General features: G+C 36.9%; 1 protein-coding gene across 1 annotated transcript in view; it reads left to right on the top strand.

Moving 5' to 3' along the window:
• The window catches only part of LOC131686161 (rho guanine nucleotide exchange factor 7), a 107,648-nt gene extending 89,269 nt beyond the window's left edge, over positions 1-18,379 (top strand). The window contains exon 8 of the mRNA XM_058970360.1: positions 17,569-18,379. Within this exon, the coding sequence (XP_058826343.1) occupies positions 17,569-17,750 (182 nt within the window). The 3' untranslated portion in view covers positions 17,751-18,379. The remainder of the gene's footprint in view (positions 1-17,568) is intronic.
• The last annotated feature ends 3,704 nt before the right edge of the window (positions 18,380-22,083 follow it).

Here is a 22,083-nt window from a genome sequence, read left to right as displayed (position 1 = left end):
ATTACAAAATTTAAATGCTTTTATGGTTGATGCTGGGAATTTATCAGCACCAACAACACAGGAATTATGACGAACAGTATTATTTGAAATTTCCGACAAAAACCGTTGCAGTCATCAATTGCGAGGATAGTTTATAAGTTAAGATTTGTTTAGCTTCTTTATTTACATGACAAGTTGGCTTAAAAATTCCTACTGGAAAAAACACTTTGCTGCGAAATCCTATTGTATCTTAATAGTAATTAACTGAATCATGTAAGTAACCGAGCTGAAAACGCTATTGAGTGCAGATTTCAGCAGGTTTAGTAGTGTGATATGTGAGCGTTAGAGATAGTTAGTCGTTTCTTCGCATTTTCCGGACAACATATTTTTAATTGAGTTGATAATTAACGTGTAAAGTATGCTAGTAAATATAGTTTTGATTGTTTTAGTCACCAATTAGTTTAAGTTATTTTGCTAATTATCTTAGTTGTATGTAACCTTTTGTTGTCTTTTCAGTTTACTAACATTTCGTCACGCTTCTTTGAGCAAAATTCGTGAATGAAGTGCTATAACAAACTGTTATTTGTATAGTGTTAAATACCAGGTGTTGAATATTTGATTCTGTTAACAACGCTACATTTTAGTTTCGCGTAAATGATACACTTATTTAGTCATCCACTAAATTCATCTTACTCACACTGCTTCACTTCCTTTAAGTTCTCCTCCAAAGTGTAACAGTCGGTAGTGAAAATATCTATTTCTTTCTTTTTCTTCCATATTTTCTCTTCCTGCTCGCCACTTCCAAAAAAAACCGCGTTATTAAGCGCTGCAACCCTGGACACCATGCCTGCCCATCCGAGGTGGCAAACTGAAAACGAGCAAATATTTCTCATCCTCAAACCCGCAGCTGCCGTTTACGTGCTCATCGTTGTCCGCCTATCTGACAAATCCGACCGCTGGAATCCGTACCAGTCACAGTCACAACACTGCCTCAACTAACAGCATCAATACATCGCATGTTTGGCGCGAAGTGAATCCCAATAATTTCAATCTCTATTCGGCTTCGATTTCGTCACTTAATGCGTCCCCCTGTCGGACCCGTTACTCTGTCGGTGGCTACGGAAGCTCCGAGTGGCGATCGCATTCTGAAGAGAAGCCATCCATCGGTTGTGCTATACCGGGAAGCAATCCCAAACCATTCACACCTCCCATAGCTCGATCCGGATCGAACTACGACAACATCTTTATGAACAACAACGCCAATACGCCACTTTTGTCACGTGTCTCTCGGCAGCAGACGGTATGGATGAACGCCAACCAAATCAGTCGTTATCGATCCACCAGCAGAGAGACGGTGCCTTCTCCGAAGCGGGAAAGTCCTCCACCACCAGCTCCTGAGGGACCACCGATCCAGCAGCCACCGTTGTACGACCGGCGACTTAATCGGTCCTTTGAAACTGCTCAAGGTCTTGGTCGTAGCAGCAAAATGTCCCAAATGCGTCGTTCCACCCCACATCTAAATGGAGACGAGGATGATCCGCTAAGGGACGATATGTCCCGTAATTCCGTATCCTGCTGCAACAAGTTACTCATGTTCTACTGGCAGAGCCGATAGAGAAAGTAGAGGTTGTAGAATATTTTCTAGGCAATCAATTTTGACTGGTTTTATGTTGCCTTTTGTCGGCGAGCAACGATTTGATGTTTAGAAGTAAGGTTTCAAAAACAAAATGCGGAAATTTAAGACTTGGAAGGGTAATTGGAAGAACTGGAAGAAGACAAACATACATCGAGATGCGACAATATCCGTATAGATATTTTTTCTACTGCATTATAAAGGAAGAGAGCTGTATCTATTGTTTCTAGTCAACCTAAATCGTACTTATGCTCGTATTTCACGTACATGCACATAACATTTGCCGTACTAACTGTTAACACATGCAAAACATTGTGCTAAACTTTTAATGAATAAATGTCGTCCGAAACCAATGCCATTTTTGTAGTACCGCATATAGCAACTAACATTTGGGATAGTCATCCGATGTTAGATTATTTTAGACCATATATATATCCATATTTAACACCACGAAGATAATAACAGTCGTAACTATGAGAAGGACACTTTGTGATATTAGTTAATCTAATGTAAATTTTATTATTTTTCTTTTAACAAACCTTTGCAACCAAATTTCAAATGATATTGATGTGTCAAAGAAAGCATAGCGGGTAGGATAAATAGAATAACGATATTATTATTACAGAACCCACTAGCTGTTCACACAAATGGAGTAAAACTCGAGTGATGTTCTTGCGATAACGACGTTCACAATCAAAATCTTAGTCCTTAGCTGCGTCTGGCGCATTTGTTTACCATATATTTTAATCTATACCAAAATATATCCGTGTTGTGTATTACATTTTCATATTTGTCAAATTCGTTATTCATAATCGTATAAGTAATTATAATTATAATTAGCGTTCGGTATCAACGAAATGTATGGACATTAAACACTGGACTGGACTTCGTGAAATAAACTGGTAAACTATCAAACTGTTTGTTTTCATAGTTGTTTATCTGGCTATCACAAATCTCATGCTTTTCGTCAATACGCTTATACTACATGGGCTGAAAAGTTCCGGGAATGGTACACTATAGGCGCTACATCTAAAAAACTATAGCTTTGTCGACAGGTGAAATCATTAAACGACTGTTTTGAATATTTCACGATGGATACTTAAAATCTAAATTAGTTACTTAGTATCATTTATTCAAAGCCTAAAGTCCTAAGAAGTCCTATGCATTTAAAAAATATAGTAAAGTGCAGAAAAGTCAACTACCCTTGATGGCGTACTTAACATTAGCAATGCGTGAGATAACATTGTAATCGTGTAATATAAACGTGTGTTGGATATAATATAACATATCAATGGTGTTATTGAAAGTTCTTTAGACAGAAGTTATTTACCAAACAATTGTATTGCCAGAGCTACACACTGTTGAGTATTTTTTGTTTCCAAAATACAAAATTTGGCTTCAGGTGAAAAGTTCCAAGTCAAATACGAATTTTTGAATGCGAAATCTGTGATTTTTAATAGCCATTTCAAAATTAAAATATAAAGAAACGATACTTTGAAACGCTGTCTTCAGTATGTTGGACAAAAAGAAAGCGGCGAATCCTGACTAACAACCAACCCACTACTAAATCCGTGGTACTTATGGGAGTGTCACTGAGTCGGGGCCTTCCGTTAAGTAAGTACCACATCAACACTTCCTTTCTCATATCCCAAGTTACGGTAAAGATGGTCGTGGCCCGCAGTGGTGATGCTCAGGCGAAATTCTCGCTTGGACTGGATCAATTGTTATTCCAAAACAATGCTCCTCAAGTAGTCTGGGTGGAAATGAGAGTCATCAGTCTGCAATCTACGAAGTATATCGTGATTACGCAACGTAACTCAACGCAAAAAAATTCTATCTTAGATGTTGGTGTTGGGTTGATGGGTGATTCGGTGAATTCGAAGATCATTGGATTCTGCTGACTTCTGTCTTCTAGGTTCTGGCGATTCTGATATGGTGTTGGTCGTCAATCGGTTATAATTTTACCATGTGTTGTATATGGCAGATTACAAAATAAACCACTAGATCAATCAATCAAAATCTTGGTCTGTGATATGAAAAGCAGTGCCTATAATTCTCATATCTATTCAATGAACGATGAAACCCACTGGATTTACATTCGTCTTTTCGCTGCTTCCTTCTTTAATAAATACATACAAAACAAAACAAAAAAGACAAAACCGGCTTCTTTTTTCGATAATACGGAAGTAAGTAGCAGAAGTAGCGATTTTCCTTTTCCTACGATAATACGAAAATCCAATCTCGTTTTAATTTTAAATAAGAATTGATTCTTATTGTAAGTGAAGTGCAACTAGAACGCCACAAACACGGGAAATGTGCACACCAATAGCACATCAGTCGTCTAATATCATCGCTAGATCGTAATTCCACGAAATCGAACAACGAGAAGTAAATATCGTTAATAGTGTATTTTCGCTTGCCCACCCCTATGTTCAATATCGAATGGGACTAATGTCGCTTTCAATCTCGAAGCGAAAACGAGTGTGCGGAGGAAATAATGAAATTAGAAGGTAACATCGCCCTCTCCTCCTTTTCGCCTGATTTTGGTAAATGAAAAAAACATTTTTCGCATTTGATTAAAAGTAGAGTAGAGTGGGCTCAAGTAGGTCAGTTTTCTTTGGCGAGCTCGTGCGATGGTATTTTTGCACGGATTTTGCCAACGAAATTGTGTCTGGCTACATAGTTGTGTGTGTGTGTGTCAACCATTCTATCTCCCACTAGCTAGTAGTGATTTACAGGAAAAAAAAGATATTTGCATGTATTTAAACATATTCATGCAAATAACTTGGTTAATGGATTTAGGTAGGTGTTAGCTCAATTGACTTTCCGATGACCCATTTCGTGTACAGCGCCAGACATGTTCCGAGGTCATCGTTCCATCAACTAGCCCCGCCTTAATGTAATGTTTGTGTTAATTGGATTTTTACATTACAGTAAAACTTTTGATTCCTTTCCGGGAGGAAGAAATCGACACGTATGTATTGTATTTAAATATATATAAATATGTATATCATTAATGATAAAATTCACTTACTCAAAAGATCTTCCATACTTAACTTTCCGGCGAAGGCGCTGAATTGTATGACATAAGTAGTACACATTTAGAAACTCAGCTTTGTTGAATCGAATATTGTGTAGTGTCTCGGTCGACCGTCTCATAGAAGAGATTTCTTTCATCGAATCCTCAATTTCCGTCGGAACTCATATATGAGACGCTCAAGGGATTGTACAAGCTCGAATATCAACTACCTGAAGCAAAAATAATATATAATATAAATAATTTTATAAAAAAATCCCTAATTCTATAATCAAGTAAGGCTGTCTGACAATTCTAATTCAGAAGCTAATGATGTGACCATCAAGAATTCGTCAGACAACCTTAATTGACCCCCCTCGACACCAGTTTGGCCTTACCAAGCCGTAACGTGGGTGGCGTTGTCAGAGCTGTCGAATAGGAGTTGAGAACAGTTTGAAACAACATCTGATGTGGTTCCAAATGTATATGATCGAGACACTATGTCTTGGATCCGCCATCGAGTCTAGTTTGCATACCGTACATAACTAGACTCACTGTTCTCCGTTCACCCACAATTATGTCTGGCTACATAATTTTCAAGCCAAATCCAATGAGGCGAAGGTACTTTTTTTATGTTTTTTAAAATTTGGAGGTACGATGGATCACTATATTCGAGGTTAAACAAGCCAATGCACGCGCCTAGAAAATCAGCAGTTAAACTTTTATTTGAAGAGTATGAATACTGCAGATTATTTAAAAAATAACAACAAATAATAAATGAAATCCATTGACGTCATTCAGGTAAGAAAATGAGGAAGTGGCAAATGATGTTAAAAATCATGAAATCGCGGAAGTAAATGATAAAAACCTGTTGTAATCCACCTAGTGATGCAATTGTGCCTTTCACCATTTGTCCAATCTACGATTTCATGGCTGGTTATGTTCAATACAACGATAAAAATGTATATTACATATTCAGTACGATTTGCACATACATACAATGGATCGACAGCCAAGATTTTGAGACACTATGTGTCGACACTGAAACATCGCTTGAAACCAGCGGCGATTCGGGGGGCCTGGACCAAACCGAAAATTTTCAACTTGTTAAGAAATTTTAAGCTAGTTTTAATTTTAAAATAGCAACCCCTCATTGCATACCCCTACCTAGGCCTTTATAGGTCAAAAAAGGTTGGATTAGGTTGACGATTTTTAGAGTGATTGCATAACCTTTCTATATGAGAAAGGCAAAAATATGTTTTTTTCGGCAGCTTCATCTGACTTTGTACTTGCGAATGACTTTTTCAGTGTCCTCGTCGTCGCCAGAGTGTGGAATTAAAGTTGTGCATTCCACCTCACGTGGTTGCTTAGCTGTGCAAAAATCACATTTCTACATTTGTCGATTCTTTTTCCATCATGTTTTTTCGATTATCTACTTCAAAAACATCTTGAATTATTATATTGTTAACTGACGCGCTTTCATTGATGACAAGCACTTTCCCTTTACATGAGCACGTAATGTTTCGAACGGAACCTTCAATTGTTTAGAGGCTGATCGACCGGTGGATTCATAACTGCACCAGGGTTGCCACTATTTTTCAAATAAAATGTGGAAGTTCAACTAAAAATGTCTGGCAAAAATTTTTACTTTAAAGTTTAAAGTGATCGAACTTTAGCATATATTTTGGTTTTAATAGAATGTACATCAATCGATTTTTGTGAAATTTGGGACATTATTAACCAAATTTCCAAAATGTGTATGTAGCAGCTTCTAAAACTTAAAATTCTGGCAAAATGAGAGATTTGTCTTTTTGTCTGGTAGATGCCAAAACCTCTGGCTGTGCCACACAATAATGGCATCTCTGAACTTCACATCGAATAAGTAAACGAGAGAAGAGATTCCAGAATTAGTCTTTTAAGGGAGAATCCCCGCTTTAAGACACATCCTATGGGTCGAATATTTACAACTTAAGGCGATTCGTAATAATCGATACTGCATTTGCTTCAATTCAATAATGTAAGTACTTCCAGCTGAACGGCATCGGAAGCACCTTCAATTACTGAGAAAGTAACGTTGTTTGATACAATTAATACGAGTCACCAAGATCTAGTAATTGTTCAAAGAAAATTTATCAGGCCTCTCCATGTACCTCCAGAGTCCAACCAAATCCCGAGCTATTTTGGTAGATCGATCTTCTACCAACCAATTGAAGGTAAAGCCGAGCTAGATCACGCTTCCTCGAAAAAACGATCAACTCTTTTTTTCACACCGTAGAGAAATCGGAGCCCAGCTTCAAATCCTTTGTTGGAGGATTATCAAAACTATCTTGCAATCCTGCAATAGAAACCACGTCATTATCTGAAAGTTGTTATCAATATCATTCACGAACAAATTGTAGGAAATGTGGATATTGTGGAAGTCCCATTCTTCTGAATGTAGCCAAAGTGTCAAACGAAACAAAAATAATAAAATAAATTGAATAAAGAATTAGCCAATATTGGTGAGAGTTCACCTTGGCGTAGCTTCTCCGAGAGAACATCTATGGAAACTGATTCGAATGCCATTTCTTCTTGTCTTACGTAAAGGACTCGGATTTCTGATGAGAGTAGCTGTTTGCTTCAACTCAATTGTCGAGACTTCGTGGATAGTTTTCTCCGATGTTTGAATTTTCAATCGGACGATACGAGTTATGGTCGGGGGCTGTTTCCCGGTTTTGGAATGGTGATAACTTTCGTTTGTCTCCCGTCACATGAGACAAATTTCTGCTCATAAAACCGGTTGAATAAATTCTACAAGCGTCTTTTTTGCAAGGTCAGGCAGATGTTACATCAAGTTGAATTTAATTCTGTACGGATCCGAAGTGTTGTTGTAGGAAACCGCTTCATTGTTAAGGGTTAATCGATACAGACACTACTTGTTGAAGTATCGCGAATGATATTCTGCGCAGGATTAGAATCTGGACAAGCTTTCCTGACATAATTGAAATTCCAATGGTTCGAGGATTCTTCCCCACCAACAGTTACGCTTCGATTCCGAATTCTTCTGGCTGTGTTCTAAAGGGTACTCGTTAGGGTGGTACAAAAATTAGATTCCAACTCCGAGCAACTTTTTAATTACCGTTTGGGTCCTAGAACACCTGTGCAAATTCTTAGCTCAATCCCCGAAACTATATTTTTGCGCCCACTGTTTAAAGTTTACATGGGATTTTATATCGGAAAATTAATTTTCACAAAATAATTCCTTCAGGAGTCGCCCATTGCTTCCTAAAAGTAAATCGTTAGGTGGCTTTAATAGCAAATTTAACAGGGAAACAAAGTCTCGAAAACCACGAAACGATCTGACGCTTGACAAAAAAGTTGATAACATATTCTTTTTTTCTAGCACCACTACTGTTGGTTGTCCAATTATATGCAATTTTGTTTTGATCTTCTCTTAATGTGTCTAAATTATTTCGAAAGGGTTTTGAGGGATAAATTGAGGGTTGTTTTGTACATAATAAGAGAAAGTTAAAAATCGTGTATATAATTTGACCGTCAGCAGCAGTGATGCTATGAAAAGTGAAATTTTCATCAATCTTCAGGGCATAAATCAGTTTTTGCTTAATATTTTTTCCATGAGCCTCAAATCGTTTCGCGGTCTTCTAGATTTTGTTTCGTTGAAAAATTTTACTCTGAAAATTAAATATCTTTTTATTTTTAAGAGGTAACGGGGAAGAATCATTTTGCAAAAAAATCTCATGTAAACTTTAAACCGTGGGCGCAAAAATATAGTTCCACCGATCGAGCTAAAAATTTGCAGTGTTGTTCTAGGAGCTAAATGGGACCCAAAAAGTTACTCGGAGCAAAATTTCATTTTTTTTCATATAATCATGTCGCACTCTCGTACTCATTGATGTTTCTCCAGAAAAGTCATCAACGAAGCGTCGCCAATAGCTGCTCTTCAACATGACGTATACTGTCAATTGCGTCATTAAATGAAAAATGTAATTTTTCTTTTATTAGGTAAATAAACCGCCAGATTTTTAATTGTAAAGTTGTACGAAAATATACACATATCCTCGTTTGATATTATAGGTCTTCTCTCTTTGTTAGTGAATTTATGTGTGTTAGCATTTTAGACAATCATCCCGGCAAAAGTAGATGTCAAAGTAATTGAATAGAATGTATGGTCATACTAATTTAATTTCAGAAAAAAATGTTATTTTATGTACAAAAGTGAAAAAAATCAATTACGTTTCTTCAACGTTAGCTATATCGAAAAAAAAAACAAAAATGTATTTTTTTCAAAAATCTTCTGGCATTACATACATTTTTTGCAACGATTTGTTTAGCTTTATACGCGCTATGGGGACTAATTTTAATTTTTATAACGGGTCACGAAAGCATTTGAAATAATCTAGAACTTCGTAGAACATCAGATTGCGCTTTCTGTTACCATTGTACAGATAGAGTACCGTAAACCTTAATCTTTAAATTTGAAATGAGTTTTGCTTGAAAACTTATAAAATACTGAATTGTTATATTTTTGAGTATATTGTTCGGTTTTTGGGTAAAAAAAACCACAAAAAACCGAAATTTTACTTTACCTTATTTTACAAAGCTTCGTATAGTGTCTATTTTTTATAAAACAAATAAATCTTAGATTTTAACAAGAGTAATAAATTCTAAGTGAGTTTTAATTTTTCTTTAGAGTGGGGTGCGTTAAATTTATTTTAAATAGTTCGCTTGTTTTAAAAACAATTTTCTGTAAAACTAGATTCGCAATATTTTTTCATATTCAATACTCCAAAGCGTTAAAATGGATGAAACACTTTATACATCGATAAACTACTGACATAAAACAAGTGTAGCAGTTACAAATGCTTTCAGATTCTTTTATTCTAGTTAGGGTCGAATTATACGAATTCTGGTCACTTGAATTTTACAGTAGATTGAAATACTTTGTACAATACCAATTAACATCTATTTTTTCTATTTAATAATTGAATATCTTTTCAGAATTAGTCTAACCAAACATTTGAATGAAAAATATTGACATCAAGAATTTAATGTGGGTGAACAGGTTATCAAAGTCACCCCGGAATACGAAAACAGACTAGAAATTGAAATCATTTTTGAACAAATAGTTTTAAGCGAACAATTTAAGGTAAATCCATCCAATCTTTTTCACCATACATCAGTAGGGGAATTATGGTTAAAACCGACACCTTAAGCTTAACACTTTTTCTAAGTTGCCACAAAACCAATAAAATTATAATTTTTATGCAGAATTCTTCTTCAGAAAATTCTTAACAAGACTTAATTTTTTCAGCAGTTAAAAAAATTAATTTCATTAAAAAATATTGGTTGTAAAAGTTAAAGCAGTTAAAAAAATTAATTTCATTAAAAAATATTGGTTGGAAAACAAAGTGACTTTTTGTAAGCACTGCGGGTAAAACCGACACCCCATAGGGGTAAGATCGACACCCCCTTTAATTTATTTTCTCTCCACTTTATTAAAATCTTTATCTTTATTGAACATGAGATATATGCTTGATTAATAAAGTGTGAGTATGTATGATGCAAATATGTGCTTTTTATTGCTTCATCATGTAGTGAGGGGAAGAAAGTTCGAAAGCGTAGTACTATAAATAAGAGTATTTTATACTATAGGATTATTTATTGATATGAGTATTTCCAAATTATCCTTGCGCACATCATTGCAACCTCCAGTGTCATTTTATTTCATAAGAGAAGATTTTCAAGCGTTCTACGTTCTGCTAATTGGATTCATTCACTTGTAAGTGACACACACACTTCTTAGTAAAACTATCTTTTTCAGATTTGATTTTTCAGACTCTGATCATCAACGATCTATTGGAGTATACATAATATCATTGTCTCATTGTGATAAAATTCGTCTATGACAAACCAAGAGAACACTATAAATTCGGTTTGATGACCTTTTTGCAGAAATAGCAAAAGCTTCGTTAGAATCAGATAAGCAAAAATTCCAATTTTTGATTTTTAAAGAGACTTACAAGAAATAAACACAATAAAAGTATTTCTGTGTGTTTCTGCTAATACTATAGTGTTCTAATAGGCTAATTGAAGTGTCACAAAGATCCCCAGTATTTTGAAATGAATCGCAACTATACACAACCATCTTAACAGGGTGTCGGTTTAACCTAACCATAGGGTGTCGGTTTTACCCCAACAGCGCACATTTTTTTATAAAAGCAATTAAAAATATTGAATTTTTCAAACTCGTCTTCAATGCACCTAGTTGATCATAGGACAGGCCGATAATAATAGGTACTGAAAAATGGGGTGATTTGAAAAGCTTTCGTTCGGTTAAAACCTTAAAATCTACCAAAGAAATTTTACATCCAGACGAGTATGAACGCTGCTGTCGAATGTTTTGTTAATTTTTATGACATTCGGCGCACTAACGTAAATCCAATTTTTCTTCAAATGCTTTGAATAAACGTACTAATAATATTGTATCATTATGAAATGAATAAAAATTTGATTTCTAGGAAAAGTTGTGGGGTGTCGGTTTTTCCCACAATTCCCCTACATGGTTTGAAAATGTTAAACTTGAAAAAAATGTGCTGCGTCGAAAAATATGTAATGATTACTTCCAAAAGTGATCAATGTCACCCCGGTTTACGGTATTACCTTGAATTAGTTTTGCTCACTGGTGCCACCATGCGGAAGAATATAGCATTTTCAAATGAGAAAGTAACATTTATTTAGTACTCTAATGCTTCGTAGAACATCAAACTACTCTATTTCACATCAGATAGGAGCATTCCCTGCAAATTGTTTGGCTCACTATCGCCACCTTGCGGGGAAATTCTGAACCTTTAAGTCAAAACTGGAAGTCCATTCATTCCTCTCTAACTTTCAGGAATCAGTAGCGTCTGGCTCAAATGTCACGTTCTCCAAAGGTAAAGGGAAAGCTTAACTCCTTCCTAGGTCCGTGTTCGGGTGTTTACTGTGACCTCTAGCGGCGATGTCGTGATCTCGTGATTCCCCATACAAACTGTAAGCTCTGAGGGAGGGGTTAGGGTTAATTGATTTCGCCCAAATTTGGACAGTTGAGTGACAAGAAAAAAAACCGTTCTCGGCCCATTCCTAAGTCGATTCCTAGTCCCACCAGGAGTACTTGCACCAAATTTGTAACAAATCGGACTAGTCTAGCTACCGGAACAACGTGCCTGAAGCTACACATTTCTAATGACGATCCTTAACAGTACCGTCCACATTGGTGCAAGTGCAGTGAAACCACAAAGAGTAGGCCATGTCATCGATATTATCAGGTTGCTGGCATAGCATACAGCTGTGCCCCAATTTGGATTCATACAAATGCTTCATGTCGGTCGAGGTGTGTCAGATGAAAATTCTAAAGGAATGTTGTTGCTGAAAGTTCCCAGTCGTTCTTAGAACGTCGTTGACGGTGTGTTAACGCTTTAGCTATAATTTATTATTTAGTGTTAATCTTTTTAATATTGTTATATATACACGAAATTCATAATTTTCAGTCTATCTTCACCAATCTTTTCTACTGATCGTATGGAATTCAGGTCAGGTTAGCTGTAGACATTTAATAAGGCACAAAATTAAACGATTGTAGAGAAATTGAATCCAACTTACTTCTAAATAAGTCAGATTAATTTCACTTTCCAACTATTTAATTTTAGTGGGTATTAATAACACCAATCTGCTCGCATGCGTTTGGAATAATTTTTCTCTTTGGCAATTGATCTGTTAACCTCTCTTCTTTACGTTGACGACCAAGGTAAACTTCACTCTCTAAGATCGATGATCTACGTCATATTTATATTTAATATTTGCAAAATCACGAAGATATCTCAAAATTTCATTTTTCGTCGTCAATGTAAACTGTCCCTGGCTGCACTGCTCCGTCGGAATCCAATCATAGATTAATTGCAATAACTTCAGTTCTTAAGCTAAGGCTTGTAACTGTTAGTACTCAAAAGAAAGGTTCAAATTCTGATACAATACACTGAAGAAGGCTGCAAGTCGTAGCCGAAATACGTATCTGTAACAGAAAAGTGCAATTTTGCATTTTGTTCATCATAGTGGAATTAAAACGGAAGACAACGGTTTCTTTTTTATTCAAATCGTTTATTTGATAAGGCACGTTGCGTTAGCTTAAAGGTGCCAATTTTGTTTTGTTTTACATTTTAAATTGCTTAAAACTAGGGGATTACATATTGATTTTTTTAAAATGAAACTAATGCGATTTTATAGCAATCTTATATATCTACACAAGGGGATAATATTATTTTCGTAAGATTAGGGGGGTCATTTAGTTTTTGTGGCAATATAGTTTGACATTTTTATCAGTGAGATTATTGGAGCAAATAATGTTTAACTAAGGGGGACAATTTTTTACGAATATCATAAAGTAGGAATAACTAGAGGGCATGATTGAATTTTGTAAAGATTCGTAATTATAGTTATTTTTGTGGGTAGTAGAGTTGGGCATTTTCAACAAGATTATGTAATACAATAGTTAAAACTAGAAGAGACAAGAAGAGCTAAATGCTTCGCGATGATATTGGGGGGGGGGGGGGGGTAGAGGTGTTACTTCTGGCTATAAGAGTCAGGGGAGGGAGGGTAGACAAAGATGGCAGGGAGAGAAAATTATTTCAGTTTCAGGCATCGTGAGATTAACGGATGAATTACAAAATCGGGTGGCCTTCATCAGGGGAATCATGTACTGGGACGCCGGGTGGTCCTCCTCAAGATGGCAGGGGTTTTTCCAGACGATTTCGTAGTACGGCTCAGATGTGGATCAGCTACATTTCGAGTTAAGCGTGTTATGTTCGTGCCGTAGGTCCCGTGTTTGTTGGCTCATTCGATACAGATGCTTTGATACAGGTGGAAGAGAGTTCTGAGAATGATAAGGAAAATAAGAAGGGGCAGTTAGACTTGTATGTTGATGGTTTTGAGGAACGTGTATATAAGGGACATATAGAGGACATCGTGGCTTGCCAGCACATCTCGAACCGGGACGTTGGTTGGTCTTCCTCGGGCCCGTAGGGTATCCATTAGCCGAGACCTGGCGGAACTGTACTCGGTGCACGCCCAGACAATGTGCTCGATGTCGTAATAGCCGTCGCCACAAGCGCAGATACCACTATCCACGAGCCCAATACGCCGGAGATGTGCATCCAGCGTGTAATGGTTTGCCATGAGTCGGGACATCACACGAATAAAGTCACGACCCACATCCATCCCCTTGAACCAAGGTTTCGTCGATACCTTAGGGATTATCGAATGTAGCCACCTTCCCAGCTCTCCACTGCTCCACGAAGTTTGCCAACTTTCGAGGGTTCTCTGATGAGTAATACTGAAAAATTCGCTGAAGCAAATTGGTCTTTCGTAAACGTCTCCTTCTAAGGCACCCACCTTAGCTAAGGAGTCTGCCTTTTCACAAATTTACTGAAAGATAGCGAAACTCTATCTCGAATTATTAAAAGTTAATTTTCAGATTTTAATAACTTTAGAACCCTCCTATCTACTTAAAGGAATAGAACAGTCTTAATATAATGTGCAAAATTTATCTTTTATAGTATGCACTGTGAAAATAATTTGAAAATATTGGGTCACTTCATGAAAAACCATATTTTTAATATAACTGTTTTCACGGTTACACGACATGGTTTCGCTTACTTGCAATGTTGACAGTTGTCGTTCAATTCACAAGAGGAATCCGTTACGGAGGATACATGGAGAAACCACCCAGGTATCCCTAATGGACAGTGCTTCAAAACGTCATACCAAATTTATTTTTCCTACTAATTTAGCTAGTTATAGGAAATATCTTTGTAGAAGACACTAAAGTTCTACATATTAACGTTTTAGAGATATCTAGCGTTATTTGCGATAGACCATTTATATCAGTATATATATTATAATGTTTTACGAAAATGTTTTAAGTTGCTCGGTTTTTGTTAAGTTGTTTGGAGCAATAAAATACATACAACTTTTTGAATTAAGATTGAATCAAAATAAATCGGATAATGGACGAACTACGCAGCGGTGGGTGAAGTCTATCATCGATTTCCTGTTACAAGCGAGTATCCGAATTGCTTGGTCTTCAAAAATACTGCATCCTTGAAAGCTGCATTGAAAGAGTTTGGATGTGCAGGATAGTGGACAGACATGGCGTTCTGTACTTCTTTTCATACAAATTTAAACATCCCTGATTGCAAAATTGTATGCATAATTCTTATAAATAAATTGATATTACAATTCCAGTACTACACATTGGACGAAATATGCATTCGATGAAAAGACAAAAGAGCTTTTACAAACTATCCCAATTTTTGAAACTAAAACTAATCGATTTTTTAAAGAAATCAGCCCAATTCCCGTAACTAAGCTCTATTTGCAGACACTTTCATTGAAGATCTAGTTATTAAAATAAGAAAGAACTACAGTAAAGACCCGTTTTTATCAGCCCCTTGGCAAATTTTGGGCTGATAAAACAGGGACATCGATAAAATCGGGACACATATTTTTCTGTGTTTTTAATAAACTGAAGCTGTTAAAATATTATTCTTTGTTCTTTAGATATAGCCTTGCAACCTTTCCTTATTTACTTTAAGTTCCCCTTAAGGCGCAAAATTTAAAAAAAATATATATTTTTATTTTTGCATTTTTCGGATCTCTAAGATAAGAAATATATACCCAAGAAAGGATTTACTCGAATTCAACTTGTTTCGTCTGCTAGAGCTCATCAAACTACCAATTATCAATTTTCATATGAAGCTGATAAAATCGGGTCAAAAAGCTGATAATATCGGGGGAAGATAAAATCAGGGGCTGATAAAATCGGGTCTCCACTGCATTTAACAGTTATGTGTCCAACAAAAAAAACACCTTTAACAGGCCGACGAGGGTACCCGGGTACCCACAAATTGAAATGCTCATAACTATGGCTTCCTTTAACCGATTTGGACACTTTTAGATATTTTGGATTCAAGAACTCGTCTACTTTTTGATTCTGTACAATAGAACCGGAATAATGGATCTGGTTTTTGGTAATCCGGATTTTCCGGAGTAATGTTCCAGTACTAGGATATGATTTGTAAATTTTAATAATGTACTAGCAATATGAGTATCAAAACTCTTCAAATTGTCTCGGAAATCTGTTTTCTATTGTTACGGGACCCTATGGCAATTTAAAAAATGGAATTGGAATGGAATGGCCACTCACGGCCACTGCTCCGGAATGTCCGTTCCGGGGTCAAATCACCAAATGGTTCCAAAACCGCGAGATACAGCCTACTGATGCAATTCCAAGAATTTTGATACCCATATTGCTAGTATTCCATTGAAGTTCGCAAATAGTACCCCAGCACTGGAACCTGCTTCCGGAAACCCGGATTCCCGGGAACCGAATGAAGTAACCCGATGCATTTTTACCAAGTCCAAAAGTGGGTGAGTTTCTGAATTCAAAACGGTCAAAAGTATCGAAATCGGTTGAATATTACCTTAGTTACGGGCATTTTAGTTTTGTGGGTACCCGGGTACCCACGTCGGCCTGTTACGTAGTAAAAAAATTCAGGAGCCCCTCCTCACTCCCACCCTTACTATATCAACAATATTATTCACCCAAAAGCTTGACTTAGTGAAGTTTTAAGATGTCACAAAGTTTCAATTTCCAGCTATGGATAAAACATAGGATTTTAATTAATTGAAACTTAAAAAGGTACCCGGGTACCGCGTCGGACACACAACGGTTAAAAATCCATAAATTGGTTTATCGGTTGCGGAGATATCATGCGCACCACTAACGCTACTGTAAAGAAATACTTCGTGGTAATAGTCGGTGAATTTGTCGATTTTGGCATGAAAATATGAACATTCTGGCGTAAGGTTTCAGGAATCAGTAGCGTCTGGCTCAAATGGCACGTTCCCCAAGTTGATCGAAGATTTGTGCCTTAAGGTTTGGACACTGTACCTAAGAATCACAAAAATGTCTTCACATTACCGAGTTCAGAGATATATCGCCCATTGATCTGCGAACCAGTTGAAAGTTTATGGAATTCCTAAATTTAAAAATCTCGGGGTTCGGGAAGAGGAAACAGAATTTCCCGGGATTGTGGAATCCCGGGAAGGCCAAAAACTCCGGGATTCCAGGGAAATAAATTTCCGATATCTCTACTCTCAGCGGGCTTGAAAATTGTACCATGTGTGAATGAGATCAGTTTTCCAAATCTCATTTTTCTCATTTCCCATATGATTTTGGTCTTCCACTTACTCATTGTGTCATGGGTTAAAACATAAGTTTTCTTATTACCTGCAAAAAAACGGATCACCATATCTACTGCGATGGATTCACCAGCCTTCCCTCGAACAGTAAACAATCTGCTCCGTTCGCACTTCCCAGCATATCTGATGCAAACACGATCTAACGGAATTCGTCATTGTTACATTTTGCTTGTTGAATAATTCAATAGGTCCACGATCAGTGAGGAGTGTTCATGTTCGAGGTACCCGAAAATTTGCTTTTTCAATGAACGTGGGGAAAAACAGTGTTTCTGCCGCGAATCGACCCGCGGGTTTATTCGTTTACTTTTCAATGCACAGCATGTAGATAGGGGCGGGCGGTAGAAAGAATCGGATCTGCGCTAAAAGTGAAACCACCTCTCTGGGAAGAAGCAAAACAGAAGACGGTGGTGTCTCATCTTCCATATCGTGAGGTCATAATGGAGGTGTACGGGAAAAATACAAATTGAACCCGTTAGTTCCCGAGCGACGAACCAAACTGTGAATTTTGATACGCCTTGGATGAGATACGTCGGTCATATAATCTTAATGTTGTTCTTGATTAATGTGCCCCGTTGTAGGATGTTTATCTAAACAGATCTCACAGTTTGTTTTTTGTTTTGTTTTCATTCCATTTTCACCAATTTAGGTTTGGAGTACGACGATATGACCCCAACGTTGCGCCAGTTGTTTATTAGCGTCCGTCAGTTGCAGCAGGACATGGCTCAGGTCAAGACACAGATCAGTGAGGAACGGACGCTTCGCAACCATCTGCAGCAGGTGTTGATGGGCCATCTGGAGAGCTACGGGACATCGAATACAACGTGCTGAGAGGTTTGTTTGTGAAATATTCATATGAACGTTTTACTATGCGAGGCTTGTTCTAATTGGGATGTTTTGAATTTTTTGATTGTTTGGAAATTTCTACGAATTTGTTCACTACACAATCGTAAGAATCTTATAGAAAAAGTCTAGAACAGTTTTCAACATTTGGAAATATGATTTAGCGTAAATAGTACGAAACAAGGCTTTAACCGTTTAACATTTACAATTTGTATCGATAACAAGAAGACACACTTTCGATTTCATATTTTAACTCTTAGATTTCCAGTAACAATAGTATTAGTACCTCGATATGAAGTGAGTTTTTTCTTGTGCCTTAATAGTATTTTCTGGAAATTGAGATGCTCTGTGATTTGACACAGACACTATTAATAAGAAATAAGTGATTTATTCATTCATAAGGTATCAATCTGAGACGTGGCTTCTTTCACTGTTTGTGTTCAGTTATACTTTCACAATATAATTTGGTAGTAAAAAATTCTTGCCATTATTTAGATTGTTTGGTTGAAATTGGATTTGTGAAGGCTCTTTCTATTTGGATGTAGAAGAGGCCAAAAAAATTGTGAAAATCGTGCGACATACTAATTTGTAACCAATATATCAAACTCTATGCTGTACATGTCAAATTAATTTTTTCTAAACTGTCCGATATTCTAGCTCTTTTCTCCAATTTTCGCCTGAATCTTGATTTCAGCTCAGTGTGCTCAGTAATTTGGAGGGGGAAGTGTAAGTGTTACATGTTGATTTTCGTTTTGGAAAATGCTTATCATCGAAGATTAGATCAATCTCTTAACCTTCAGCATCCAGCGTATTAGTCAACTAATCGTATTATCAAGATTATGGAACACTTTTTCGGATGATAAATCCAGGTCTTGCCGCAAAAAACCCATTACAGAACATTTTAGCTACAAATAATCTTAACAAAAATATATTCCAAGTATCATCCAATAGTCCACATGAAACTAAGATATGCTGCAAACAGGAAGCATTTATTGAGTTCTTTGAATTTTCCTATCTTATTTATACAGTCGTTGAACATATGATAAGTTGATGTATTGAAAAAACCTAGTCCGAAATACAAAACATTTCAGATGCCCCAAGAAGAGGGTTGTTCAAGAGTTCTTTTAAGATTTTGAAATGCTATTTCGAGAGTACTATTTTTTTAATATTCATGAATTTGTGAACTAATTCATGATTCCTAGTATATTAGTCACCACTCACAATATAGAAATTACGCAAATCGTGACTAGTGTGAACATAAATCACACTATTCTGCCAAAAAAATTCGAGATTGAATTCATAAATAAAATATTACGATAACGTGAAGGGGAATTACGAAAGTTGCGACTAAGCTTCTGCAAACATGAACAACGTTTAACTGTCGGCTCTTTTGGTTGATTTAATTAAAACAAACCAGCGAATCCTCTAATTATGAACAAGAATCATAACAAAACTAAACGTATGCAAATTCCCAAATGGGAAAATGTTGGACAACGCCAAATTTTTTTTAATGTAGAATACATTTAAGGTTTCAATATAGGGGTCCCGTTTCAAAATATCGGCTGCGGCGCCGCGTCAGATTTTGAACGTTAATAACTTTTATCATACTAAACAGAATGATTTGATTTTTAGGCCAATTTGTTGCAAATATGTTCCTCTATGCTGTATTAAAATTTGAAGTATGTATAACATGCACTAATAACAAAAAAATGTGTTTTGAAAAATCTTTCGAAAACGACTCGGAAAAGTGAAATTTTTCAGCCCATCCCGCACAGAGCCGTCAAAATGGTGGACCAACCGAGCAATAAAATAATGAAAAGTTTATATATAGGTCCACTACATGTTTGTTTTATGATTATTCGCATTGGGTTGCTTGACGAGAGCAGTTGGTGGGGGAAAGACGGCATATTCCTTTGGTTAGGCCATTAGAAGCCGGACGGAAAGGAAAGGCTCATGCACGACACGAGAACGAGCGAGAAAGCGATAGTAGTGCATATTAGCGCGATTATATAAATATCTGTCGGTCGGTTTTTCTCATCATTCGTATTCGTTCAAGCACTAGCAAGCAGCCAGTCCACCGAAGGAAAGCAGTTGGCGATGACGACGGCGGAAAAAGTGCCCCAGCTACTGGTGACTCATCGCAACCCGATCAGGAACTGTCGCCCTGCAAGAATTTCGCCCCAACTAAAGGGCAACAGAGAAACTAATCTGTGTTCTAATAAGAGTTAAACGGGCTCACCGTGTCCGCGGGGAGTGCGTCTGAATTATGCTCCCGCAATAAAACAATAAACGGTTCTTTACAGGACCAATTAATTGTGTTGTAATAAGAGTTAAACTGAAATTTACATTTTATGGTGCATAACAAATAATTTTCAGAAAGCTATATAAGAAATATGATGTGTGGAAAGAAAGAAAGAGAATTTAAATTATCCTCTCTCGCTCGTTTTCGTGCACTGTTTTTCCATTCCTTTCTGCTGCTACTACCATCATAACTAAAACGAATGTGCGTGTTCCCCCACAATCTCTTGGCCAGTGTTGCCACAATTGCATGTCGCTATTACAATTTGAATTATTTTATTGATCCTCTCTAGTATTGATAAAATATAGAACGTGCAAAGTACACTAGTCGCATGCTTTTATTCGAACTTTTTGGCAGCCTCCGTTGATTAACTGCATAAATCGATTTGTTTGTGCAGCTCCTTGCTAGTAGCAAACTAAATAGCCTTTATCAGCGCTAACAAATAAGACAAAAGAATTTAAATTTGTGAAAATCTTCTCCTTCCTTCTTTTCAAATCTGCAACATTCTTTGAAAATATTGTTGGAATGTTGTTATTGAAAAACTGAACATGCAAGTTTGCTAGCACTGGCCACTGATTGAAGGCGATGGAAAGACAGAATATTCGTTTTGGTTATGCTAGTATTGGTAGCCGAACGGAAAGGAAAGGCACAGGAATGGCACGAAAACGAGCGGGAGAGCGATAGTAGTGCTTTCTCGTGTTTTCATATATGAATATTGGTCGGTTGGTTTTTCTCATCATTCGTATTCGTTCAAGCACTAGCAAGCAGCCAGTCCACCGGAGGAAAGCAGTTGGCGATGATTACGGTCCGCAAAAGTGCCCCAGCTACTGGTGGCCCATCGCAACCAACTACCGATCAGGAACTATCGCCATGCTAGTATTTCGCCCCAACTAAAGGGCAACGGAGCAACTAATCCGCTGGCTAACATTCCAGCGTCTGGTTCGTAAGGTTGTGTATTACTTCAAAGTCGAGCTACGCTTACAAAACTCAGCCGTAATGAAGCCAGTGATGCCTACTTGGTCGGTTTGTGGGAGTGGTCGTAAATTACAATAAAAGCAACGGTTCTTTTCAGGACCAATCAATTGTGTTCTAGCGAGAGTTAAACTGAAACTTTCATTTTAAGGTGTGTAGCAAATTTTCAACAAGCAACATAATACGTTGTGTGGAAAGAAGTAGCTTGCACATGGAAAAAAAATATTAAATTATCCTCTCGCTCGTTTCGTGCACTGCTTTTCCATTCCTTTCTACTGTTATTATCAGTATTACCAAAACGAATGTGTTGTTGCATGTGTTTAAGAGAAACGTTGAAGTCGCATGCTTCTATTCAAGCTTTTTGGCAGCCCCCGTGAACTAACTGCATATGATTTTTTTGTGCAGCTCCGTGCTAGTAGCAAACAAAATGGCTCTACTAGTGTCTGATTCGTGAGATTGTGCAGGATTTCAAAGTCGAGCTAAGTTTATAAAGTTCAGCCGTAATGGTACCCGAAGAAGCCAGTCTTGTCGTTTTGTTCGAGGCTACAAAACAGTTCGCCAGGCACGTAACTATCATGCCAAAAATATCCAACGATCCAGTGCATCACCATCAACACCAACGCCGATACCAAAGGTTCTTTTCAGAACCACCATTATTACCATAGAGAATTATTTGAAAATTTCCCATTCAAACGTGATTCTGTTGAATATTATTAGATTTAAATTAACGTCTCGAATTGAAATCACGACGCTCTGGTTATGTGACAGACATTACCCACCCATCTTTTTTTATTGTGACCACGACTAACGGTTTAATATAGACACCCCATTTCAATATTTCTGAAGGAACAGAAGGTCGAGTTTGGAAAGTTTGTAACTTTCATTGTACTTAACCAAATTACACAATGTTCGCACTAATGATTCAGAAATATGATCAGGAATCTTCTGTTAGATTTGTAAGTATGTATAATTTACATGAATAAAGAAAAATTGATTTTCAGGAATCAATTATTATCTGTTCTTCCATTGGCCAGTACTACGCGACTTCCT

Source organism: Topomyia yanbarensis, chromosome 2 (genome assembly GCF_030247195.1).
Source record: "Topomyia yanbarensis strain Yona2022 chromosome 2, ASM3024719v1, whole genome shotgun sequence".
Taxonomy (NCBI): Eukaryota; Metazoa; Arthropoda; class Insecta; order Diptera; family Culicidae; genus Topomyia; species Topomyia yanbarensis.
This window is presented reverse-complemented; position numbering and strand designations above follow the sequence as displayed.